This window comes from Bidens hawaiensis, unplaced genomic scaffold (assembly GCF_021521415.1).
Source record: "Bidens hawaiensis isolate Kalapana, Puna unplaced genomic scaffold, B.hawaiensis_p1.1 tig00000097_1, whole genome shotgun sequence".
NCBI lineage: Eukaryota > Viridiplantae > Streptophyta > Magnoliopsida > Asterales > Asteraceae > Bidens > Bidens hawaiensis.
Genome location: NW_027491017.1, coordinates 4,705,082 through 4,716,935, shown reverse-complemented (window position 1 = coordinate 4,716,935; position 11,854 = coordinate 4,705,082). Strand labels below are relative to the sequence as shown.

The 11,854-nt window shown below is 33.2% G+C and overlaps 2 protein-coding genes across 2 annotated transcripts; both read left to right on the top strand.

Moving 5' to 3' along the window:
* The first annotated feature begins 295 nt into the window (after positions 1-295).
* On the top strand, positions 296-1,597 carry LOC143563292 (SKP1-like protein 1A). Its single transcript, XM_077050886.1, has 2 exons — positions 296-571; positions 1,422-1,597. Exons 1-2 carry the CDS (start codon positions 296-298, stop codon positions 1,593-1,595), a joined length of 450 nt encoding a protein of 149 aa, XP_076907001.1. The 3' UTR covers positions 1,596-1,597.
* A 4,592-nt stretch (positions 1,598-6,189) lies between these two features.
* Positions 6,190-11,571, top strand: LOC143563194 (uncharacterized). Its single transcript, XM_077050818.1, has 13 exons — positions 6,190-6,369; positions 7,690-7,827; positions 7,929-8,010; positions 8,100-8,176; positions 8,345-8,445; positions 9,085-9,214; positions 9,316-9,432; positions 10,120-10,205; positions 10,393-10,459; positions 10,561-10,639; positions 10,736-10,827; positions 10,915-11,058; positions 11,360-11,571. The coding sequence occupies exons 1-13, from the start codon at positions 6,202-6,204 to the stop codon at positions 11,393-11,395; spliced, it is 1,317 nt and encodes a 438-aa protein (XP_076906933.1). The 5' UTR covers positions 6,190-6,201; the 3' UTR covers positions 11,396-11,571.
* The last annotated feature ends 283 nt before the right edge of the window (positions 11,572-11,854 follow it).

Here is an 11,854-nt window from a genome sequence, read left to right as displayed (position 1 = left end):
AGGAACACATATCACTTTTCAACATTTTGGTTGTCTTAAATATCATGGTTAAATCAATAGATACAAACATTTATACGATTCCTGAAATTCTCTTTTCTAATCTATCATTTAAATACCTTATTATAAATAATACCACATTTTATTTATAAGTTTTTGGCAAGTCTTGACAGTTCAAACAAAGCTAAGGGGCCCAAATTAAACAATATCATCTTCACTATAAATATACCGCATCCAACAAACTTAGGGTGTCCGATTAATTAGGGTTTCCTCCTAAACTAAATTAATTCATTTGGTGATGTCGTCCTCAAACACCATCGTGCTCAGGAGTTCAGATGGTGATACATTCGAGGTTGATCTGGCGGTGGCGATGAAGTCTCTAACGATCAAACAGATGATCGAAAATGGTGGTGCTGATGCCACCATTGATCTTCCTCAGGTCACTGGCAACACACCTTCAAAAGTTATTGAGTACTGTAAGAAGCATGTAGAAGCATCGGATAACGTTGATCTTAAATCGTTTGATGCGGACTTTATGGATGTGGATCAGTCGGTTCTTCTTCATCTTACTGAGGTGCGTTTTTTCAATAAGATTTTCTCCAATTTGTTATGTTTAATTTGTTTTGTTCACGAATCGAACCTTTGTTCACGAATCTTAAACCTTTGGTTTAAGATTTTCTCCAATTTGTTATGTTTAATTTGATTTGGTTTATGAGTACGATTAAAAAATCCACAAAAATTTTATTCTTTAATTGTTACTTTTGGGGTTCATTATTAATTATTGTTTGTTTTAAGTTTTAATGTGTATACCCGTGACTTAATTTTGGTTATCTTTTTAATTATTTTTGGGATACGGGATAAATTTAGGGATTTGTTTAATGGCGTAATGTTTATATTTGTGCATCTCATAGTATGATGTTGTGGCTAATAAGGTTTTTGTTTTATTGCTAATTGGATTATTATTATTGTTAAATACTTGATTATGTGCAGTTTTTGGTTTGTTTAAAGCAGTTAAACCTTTTGTATGTTGTTAAAGTTTGGCTGGCATAAATTGAATCGCGTTTGAGAGTGTTGTAGGGGAGATCTTTTTAATCAAAAGACCACAAAAGATTGATTCTTTAATTGTTACTTGCACAAGTGTTTTAAAGACGTAACAAATTGCTTGTATGTGTATGTTTACATTCTTGAATCGTTACTTGTTTGTATGTATTAAGGATGCACCAATTTTTTTTGTAACCATATGTTTATATTCTTGATTTGGTCTATGAATATATGATTAAAATATCATAAAAGTTTCATTTTTAAATTGTTACCTGTTTGTGTATTAAAGATGTACCAAATTGTTTTGTAAACTATATTTTTACAATCATGTGATGGTTTATGAACATATATGATAGAAAAAGGTTTTCTGTTCCTTTTTCCAGGCAGCTAACTACCTTAACATCAAGAGTCTGTTGGATCTTACCTGCCAAACGGTTGCTGATATGATCAAGGGTAAGACACCCGAAGAGATACACAAGATCTTTAACATCAAGAATGATTTCACACCGGAAGAGGAGGAAGAGGTGCGCAGGGAGAATGCATGGGCTTTTGAGTAATTTATCATCATCATCATCGTACTCAGTATATCCCACCAATAGCAAAGCTATAGTAGGGTCTGAGGAGGGTAAGATGTAGACAGCCTTACCTCTACCCCATAGGAATAGAGAGGCTACTTCCGGTGAGACCCCCGGCTCGAAAGTAGTTTTGTATCAAGCCTTAGACATAAGGCACATAACACTCAGCCATTGGCACACCGGCCGATTGGTGCATGTACCCTTGTTTTTCACCTATCAACGCCACTACATGATGCCTGATTAACCTTCCGCCACTTTTAACGTTATTTTCACGAGATTAGTAAAATAACGTCAAAATTAGTGCAATTTCACTTTTGCCCACCCGAGGGTTCACACATATATACGTTATATGCGCGCACCGCAAGTAGGGCTTTTTGAGTAATTTATCAAGGTTTAAATTGTCAGTTGCGTGGTAGTGTTTGTTTGTGGGTGTCACACTTGTATTATAAGATCTATGAACATCCGTTATGTGGTTGGGTACATTTTCGGGTTTATTATGGTATGCATTTTGTTCTAAGATGTTTGGATGTTACAAACAAATGTTTTGAACTGCTGATGGTTTTAATTGCAACTCTTTTTACTATCTCGTTGTTTTGCTTGCACTTGGTATTTGATTGGTCTGATAATTGTTTTAGTTAGGCTCTTTGTATTGTGATGAAAAAGGACATCATCTGCCGTTATGGTGGTGCTGTGTGAGTATGAGTTTTGCTATGAGGTCTTCAGCTATTCGAGACAGGATTGTCTAAAGTTAAAATTTTCATTAGCTACTCAAGACAGACTCGTTTAAAGCTCAAAAGTAGAAGACATAACCGGGTGTGTGCTTAAGCCTAAATCAAAGCAAAGTATATAAACAAAGGATGTGAGTATTTTATACCACCTAGGCTAGGACACCCCATGATGAAAGCCATAAGGCAGAACCCCGCTGATCACCATGCGATGGCCACAGGTTGGATGATTTGTTTTTCACTTTGCTTCTATTTCTCGAGATCATACGAATCGGTTCCACCTGGAGATCAAACTCGCCATCCATGCCATTATAATTGATGTGAGAACGCGAATCTGAAGCGGATTGATACAACACAATAACTCGACGATTTTTTTGTTTTCTAGACAAGTGGTTATTCAATGGATTGGTTGGGTTGGGTCATCCGGTTGAAGGTTTTGGGAAGAGAGGGTGTTTGGGTTTAACCGTTCAAGGATTGATGATTAAAAAGTTGATTGATAGTCTAGTGCCGTTTGAAAATGAATGTTAAAAAGATGAATTTTGTGGGTAAGAATGATTATAGATTAGGTTTGAGTATAAAATAATAACTCAATTCTTTTTTTAAAAAGGTATAAATGTTTATTTGAATAAACAAAAGAGTCCACCTATGTCTTCTGGCGCCCATTCGAGGCGGTGTTTAACACCTCATTTGGCTAAAATGGACGTAGGCATGAACCCACTACACAGCTTAATTGTTTGCCACTACATATAGTCTGATTGCTTGTTGGGATTCTTTGCTTATTATAATACAATGCTATTTTAAAAAGTGAAGAAAAAAGGAAATGAGATGTGATTGCTTAAGTTTTAACCAAAGTTAAGTAAAAGTGATAAGATCTATTAAAAGAAAACGTCAATTAAACTCACTAGTCTCTAGTGGATACGTGGAAGGCACCCCACCCCCTAGGATTGATCCAACATTCTAAAAATTGTTTCTTATTTTTATTTTTTTTATCATTAATATATAAAGATTAAAAGTAACATCAATAAACGCTTTAATTTGTAATAAGTAAATGCGGTGCATACTTGGGTTAAGTATTTTGTTAGTAGTCGACTTCATAATATCTGGTTTGTTAAAAAAAACGTTCTTTTGACTCACATGTTTCAAATTTAGTGTATCTCACTCACTCATCAACTCATATTATCTAGCCCGTTGATACCTTGTCATGTATAGCTAGTTGTATTTTGATTATATTAATAAGGTCGACAAAATATTCTTTGTAGGCGAGGTCACTTCTTTTGTTCTAGTTTTTTTTTAACAGACATCAATAAAATAAAAATTAACAAAAAGTTTGAACTGAAACAAGAGTTAATCACATAATAAAAAAAAAAGTTTGCTAATCTATTTGGGCCAAGTAGTCATGAACTTAGTATCTCTACTACTAATATTCCACCAAAACGATAAATTGCTAATGTCATTAAAAAGTATTTTCTTTTATTCTAAAAAATTAACCTCTCTAGATGGATGGTATGACTAAGGCGTTTGTCCATAACATTATTCCATGAGAGGCACTTATTCCAAGTGCTTTTTCGTTTTATAGATAGATACTTCCTCCTCGAGTAGTGTGATTTTAGCTTGTACTAGACTTAAGACTGTATCTATTACAAGTTTAAAGAAACACTAAGTTAAACCTTATCAAATTTAACCTAATATCTCGTCTAAAGATGGATTGATATCTAACTGTCACTTAACAGGCTCAGCTTAACATTTCCTGGTGTTATTACTATTAACGGTTGTGAGTCCTGACAGTGATGACCTGCAAAACTGAACACCGTGAGCTCGTTACGAGAAGGGGGAATAGGGGGTTTTCTCGTAACCACCATCCGGCATGAGAATCAACATGGTTGTAGTGAATATGTGTATTGGAAAGTGAGATAGTGAATCATTTTACCGTTGAACCTCACCTTGTATTTATAGGCTATAGCCGAATAAAGGGAGAAGGGTTTGGTCAGCTGTGTGCCTCAATGGAACATTCTATTCTCATCGTTGTGCATGATACTCGTTTCTGATTGGTTTGACTGTCTAGCGTATAGGATTTTTTCCTCTTGGGCGGGTACGTCGTTGGCCTATCCTTATTGGTCCATCATGCGTTCGTACCATTGCCAGGATTATTGACCCGTAGTTCTTTGCCATGTGTTTATCCATGTTTTCTCATGATGAGTTTTCCGTTGTGATTGTTATCTCAAGTGCCAAGTATTTTTCCCGTGGCAGATCTATGCCTTCCCATGAGGTCTTCTTCCGCCTTACGGAAAACTTATTGTTTATATGGTGTGTCTGGTGTCTTACCTCCACAAATCTTTAAACCCATATATTTACACTAATATACAAAAACAAAATGAATTAAGGCTACATGTGACATATTTTAAACTTGTTAACCATATATAAAATTTATTGTCATGTCTCGTAAGTTTATGTGGGGATTCACGATCAATTTAGGATTTCACACTACTTGAGAGTTGAGACTTTCAAGAAACTTTGAATTCGATGTTTGATATGGTAGCTTGTGATATTGTTTCAAAGTAGATTTGGTACCCGATCACTTACTAAAATAAAACAAAATATAAAACATTCTTTACATTTTGTTTCATTCTATTCTATTTACAACACTCAAAATTCATTCACTCTAGGCATGACATACATTTTCTTCGTCAGATAATTACATTTTGATTAAATTATTGATACAAGGAAAAATGAAGAAATCCCACATTTATTCCACCCACCTCTCTTATTTTTACATTTCATTTTCTTTCACCCTAAATCACTTCTAGTACCCTCCCACCACTGACCACTTACTCCGCACGCTGCTGCCACCATCACCGCCCAACACTGCTAACTGATGCCTGCCACCACTACCCCATCTACCGCCACTCACCATCAAATTTATTTTATTCATTCATCTTATCCTACCTATCAAATAACACAAAATAATAATGAATTTCATTATGATAACCAAACAAAACACTAAAAAAGTAATGATCCATTACATTATTTTTGTTCATTTCATTATCCTCATACAAAAGAAAAAAAAAAGTGAAAACAAACTTAAATTATGTATTTTTGTCTTAAAATAGCAATATATCCCAACTCTAAACAATAATATAATATATATTCACAAATTCGAAACAAACCAAACCAAAATTGACAGCTTAACTTATCATTTGGAAATCTTTCGTTATCCGTTTCAGTTAAAAAGTTTTAAAACTGAATCGATTCCATATCGATAAAAAGAAAAACCCAACCATTTTATTATTATTATTATTATTATTATTATTATTATTATTACCCTTACTTATGGCATAGTGACATAAGACGTGAGTTCTTCAGTGAAGATTCAAGTTTGATCATCACTTATAGCATTTTGCGTGAGTATTAACTATAAATGATTTGAGCTAGGCCTCACGCGAAGTTGTTAGTTTGAATCCCGAGATAACCCGAGTTTTAGTCCACCGTGTGTTACGTCAGAGACTTCTACTCTTATGCTGGCACAACAACTGTCAATTGATAGCCGGCGGTAAAATTTTCAGGAGTAAAGCTAAAGCCAAACTTTAAAGTCAGCGTGAACCCGATTAAAACAACATAATTTGAACAGAGTGGGTCAAATGTCTCTCCAAATTACGGAGTAAAAAATATTATTACTATTATCCCGTTTTATGGGGCCCATCAACTTGATATGTCGACTCATAGTTGGTCCAGCCAGGAACACAAACACATCCTTCATTTCGTACTTGATATAAACCATAATAATACCCCTCACTCCGTCTCAACTATATCACGACACCAATTGAATTTGTCATCAAGTAATCCGTCAAATAATATTAATCCTCCAAATGTCATCCATTTGTTCAAACTCTTCTTCTTCTTCTCTAAATCTCAGACGCAAAACAGCAGAGGTTCAGCCATTGCTGTCCGACGAAGAATCACAACAGATCGTCGGTGACAAGAACAGTAATCGTAGAATCGCTTCACTCGATGTTTTTCGCGGTCTTTCTATCTTCGTAAGTAACCCTTTTATTATTATTGCATCTTTGTGAATTGATCGATTGGTTGGATGTAATTTGGTTTATTGTCTATCAGATCAGATGCGCGTAATTTGAATTATTATGATAGATTTAGGTTTTGTTGTTTTGAGTATTTGATTTAGTAAAGTTGCATGCATATATATATATATATTTTAATTAGTTAATTTGTGTTTGGTTGATATAATAAAGCTCAATTTTTTTATTTGTATTTTTATTTCTTACAAGCTAGTAACAATTACAGTAAAGTGTGCGCCGTAACCTTCTTTTGAATAGCAAACCTGATGCTACTAAAAACAAAACTTTGACTCTTAGGGGCAGAAAAATTACCATGCACGTTTAATTAAGAGTAAATTGTCACCATCGTCATGTGTCAATTTAGGGGGTGTTTGGCCTAGCTTTTTTAACCAAGCTTATAGCTTTTTTAGCTTTTTTTTTTTACAAAATAAGCTTAATTGGTGTTTGGCTTAGCTTTTTAAGCTTATGCTTATTAGCTTATATAAGCTCATTTTAAGAAGCTTATTTGAACATGGTTTTTTAGCTTATTTGATATAAGCTTATTTGTTTATGGGTGTAAATTACTCATTTGTCCTTAAATAGTAGTGGATTAGTAATTATTACTCTAACAAATTAAAGAATGTTGGATTTAACAACTTATTAAGACACATAATTAGCTTGTAGAAAATAAGCTAATCCAAACACTTAAAAAAAACTTATCAAACAATAGAAAAAAGCTATAAGCTAATTTTATATATAAGCATAAGCTTAAAAATAAAAGCTAGGCCAAACACCCCCTTACTCTGTAAATTTATATTCTTTTATTAAGGGTATATTTGTAATTTTACGTTAAATTTTAGTAATGCTACTTTAATTTAAAAGAAATAATTAACGGAGCTCGTGAACTGGACTGGAATGACAAGAAATTGAAAACATGATGATAAAATTGGCAAACAACAAAAAATGAACTCATTTTAGTTGATACTAATCACCAAAATGAACTCACTTTTGCTCCATTTTTGTATCATGTTTGTATATTTGATGCATTTATTAGCATATACAACGTGCGGCTAAGAGGAAGGACAAAGAATATAAAAGAATTATTTAAAGAAAAAGTTTTATTTCTGAATGATAAAATTGTTATATGAATATCACATCTTTTTACAAAGAGAATGCATTAAATTCTCTTTAAATTTGTTATAGATAGGTTAGAATTGAAAGTAAATGACTAAATCCACTGTAGATATTACCTTGCTATATGACATTCCAGTGATATATTAAGATAGTGCTATATTTTTTCAGCTTATGGTGCTTGTGGATTATGCTGGCTCTAGTTTACCTATCATATGTCACGCCCCATGGAACGGTCTACATTTAGCAGATTTTGTGATGCCTATGTTTCTTTTTGCTGCCGGAGTATCACTTGCAATTGTATACAAGGTAAACAAATTATGTATATAAGATTTTAATTTTATGATCAATATATATCTAACTCCATAGATGTCAACTCGCACCCGACTTATTGACTTAACATATTACAGAGAGTTCAAAACCGATATGAAGCCACATGGAAAGCAATAGTTAGAGCACTGAAACTTTTTATTCTTGGTGTTTTCCTTCAAGGTAAACTTATTCTCATCTTGTTTATATAAAATTATTACAGAGACATATCTAAATGTTCTAAACTTCTAATCACCCGTGATGTTCTTCAGGTGGTTATTTACACGGGATTACCTCTTTAACATATGGGGTTGATATTGAAACAATACGCGTGTTAGGAATCCTACAGGTGCGGTTCATTTGGACCAGTTAATGCTTTAAAATGCTGCAATATCCTATCATCATGCAAATGCTAATGCAATCACTTGTTAAATTTATATAATTCCTATATCGCACAGTAACCGGAACCTTTGTTTCCCTGTTCTGATTTTTTTTAAATTATCGTGATCATTTCAAGAGGATAGCAATTGGATACATTGTTGCAGCACTGTGTGAAATATGGCTTCCTTGTCAAGCCTGGAAAAAGGATGCATTTTTAAGGAATTATATTTGGCATTGGTAAGAACACATGATATAATTTTCCACTGTATGTGTTTAAAGACATTCGTCCAAAAGAATCATGGTTTTACATAGGGGTGTCGATTGGCGGGTTGAATTGATGAACCGATCATAACCCATGTATTTATTCGTATCAAACGGGTTGGCGTGTTGTAATCAAAGTGTGAATGATTTAAACGAGTCTTAAAGAAGTTGGAGGTTGGCCTTATAAAAATACTTTTTTGTTCTAGTTGTAAACGGGTTGACATGTTGTAATCAAGATGTAAATGGTTTAAACAAGTCGTAAAATGAATTAGTCGCTGACTTATAAAAAAAACATTTTATTTTCTATCCTAATTTTAAACGGGTTGGCAGGTTGACCATATATATATATATATATATATATATATTATTGCTATTTTAGTTTTAAAAGGGTTGAAGGGTCGAGTAGGTTAAGTAAACGGATTAATCAGGTCATCCCGAACACGACCTGTTTATTAAACAACTAGTGAAATAGTTGACAGTATGTGATCAATTCAGAATTAATTACACAGATAGTACCTGTAGTGTACCCATATTACATCTTTTACAAGTCTCTAAAGTTACAACTTTAGTCCAATAGTTTACAAAATTGTTACAAATTTGCTGTTTGTGATGTAGGAGTGCTGTGTTTTTCTTGTGTGCCATCTACACCGGGTTGACATATGGCCTGTATGTTGCAGATTGGCAGTTTAATGACTTTTATTCACTTTCTTCTTTAGTTTCACAAAATGGAACCACTATTCATACCGTATGACCATCTTCTTAACTTTTTCTTGTTTTATGATTATTACTTTAGGAACAAAACATATTAAATAGTTTAATGTTTGCATATTGTGTTGTTGAGTGTAGGCAACATGTTCGGTTAGAGGTGATTTGGGGCCCGCTTGCAATGCTGCTGGAATGATAGACCGATTTGTTCTTGGCATTGATCATTTATATCAAAAGCCAGTTTACAGAAATATGAAGGTATTCGTTTTACTGCAAGGATTCTGGACCTCTGGTTAGGGCTGTGATCGTGTGAGCGAGCCAAGCTGTTTTTGTGCTACTTGAGACCGGCTCGTTAAAAGCTCGAATTGACCTGAGCTTAAATGAGCTCAAGCCTAAAAATAAGCTTGTTTGATAAATGAATATTATACAAGGTAAATATATTTATATGATTATTTTTCTAAAATTTAGGATAAAACCAAGTAATCTATATATTATGCTATGTATAATTTTTTAGTTATAGATATAAATAAAAAAGTATTTAAAAATGTATAATAGTTAGTTAATTAATAACAAACAAGCCGTGTTCGAGCTTGAAAAAACTACTTACGAGCTTGGCTTGAGCTTTAGTAATAAAGCTCGAAACGAGCCAAGCTCAAGTTCTCATAAGTTAAGCGAGCTGAACTCAAGCACTCGTAACTTAAACAAGCTGAGCTCGAGCTTGAAAAAGATACTCACTAGCCAAGCTCGATCTCATATAAGTTAAACTAACTGAGATCGAGCTTGAAAAACACTATTCACAAGCCGAAATCGATCTCCCTAAGTTAAATGAACTCAGCGCAAGCTCTCGTAAGCTAAACGAGCGGAGCTCGAGCTCGGCTTGGATCATTTACACCCCTTGTTCTGGTTCTTGATATATATATTGTGCATAATATAATACGTATACAGGAATGTAATATACCTAAAGGCGGCCTACTTTCAGAATCTTTACCTTCTTGGTGCTATGCCCCGTTTGAACCCGAAGGCATTTTAAGGTAATTAATTACAAATACAAAATGAATCAGCAACTAAACCGTGGTGAAATAAATAAACAAGTTTGACATTTGCGATTAAAGGATAAATAGAGGTTATCACTTTACGATTAAAGTATCCATTTGCACCTTTATTATTTTTATTAAATCTTGTAATGCAAATGATATAGTTAGCATTGTCGATATGCAGTTCTTTAACAGCTTCTGTGGCCTGCATAATTGGACTTCAGTACGGTCACATTTTGACCGAATTACAGGTGCATAATTCATAATTCGACTTCAGTATGGTCAACCTTTGACCTAAAAAGTAAAAAAAATGAGTAATTTATATGATGAGTTGTATAACATGTTTTTTCAGGGCCATAAAGACCGACTTTGCAACTGGTCATTCATGTCAGTTTTGTTTCTGGTTATTGGATCCATACTTACTCTCTTAGGTATGTATTTTCCAATATCATGAAAGTACAAAACTATATGATATAAGTTTGCAGGAGCATATATGAAACTGTTATCATGTGTCTGGTTTTTCTTAGGTATCCCTTTGAATAAATCTCTGTACACAATTAGTTACATGTTGGTAACCTCAGCAGCACCAGGAATCACATTTTGTATACTATATCTACTAGTAAGTACCATTATTGACACATGCTATTATTTATTTTTGTGTGCTAGAATCTTTAAATAGTTTTTTTATTAATTCATATGATTACAGGTGGATGTTTACGGATGGAGACGTGTGGCATTCGGATTGGAATGGATGGGGAAACATTCTCTAAGCATTTTTATTCTTGTTACATCAAACTTAGTTGTGATTGCAGTTCAAGGATTTTATTGGAAAGCCCCTCACAATAACATTGTAAGTATTTATTTTTTAAACTTTTGTACCTTTTAAAACTCATAAATATGAAACACAATACTTTTAATAAGATATAATTAATGGAAAAGTTGCTAATCATAATATAATTTGACATAAAAAAAAACGAATAAGACCATATATTAAGTTTTATATTAGAAATTACAAGGTATTAAAGAAAAAGAAAAACAATATTATATTTTAATTTTGTGAGATTAAAATCCGGGGTTTAACCTCAATTACTTTAGTTTTAAAAATAAAATAATATAAAACCCTAATACTGTTTTTTCATGTCTTGTTACAGATACACTGGATTGTGTCACACGTTGTACAAAAATAGCATCTATACGTATCATGTTTTGCATACAGATGAGTCTTTATTTCCTATACACCATTGACGCGGAAGTAGTATACACGAAAACCTTTTAGATCATGACAGGTGACTTGTAATCTATTGTCTAGTTATTCATAGTTTTTACGATTAGCCTCGATAGATAACTCGCGTAGACAAGTTTTGTGTATTCTTGCTATCATTTATGCTTTGCATCACACAAAGAAACAATTATAAGAAATTTTATACGAGCTTCTCTTGTACCCGTTTTAATTTTGTTTCAGTATCTTTTTCTTAATTATGATCAAATTGCCAAGAAAGCCAATATAAATTGTCAAATTTGATAATATGAGATTATGAGGAAACAATAACTCAGAAACAAAAGACAATATTCCATAGGTAGTTCAAACTCAAAATACAAATATACAAGTATTTAGAAATACAAAGCTAAATAACATCTTCATATAA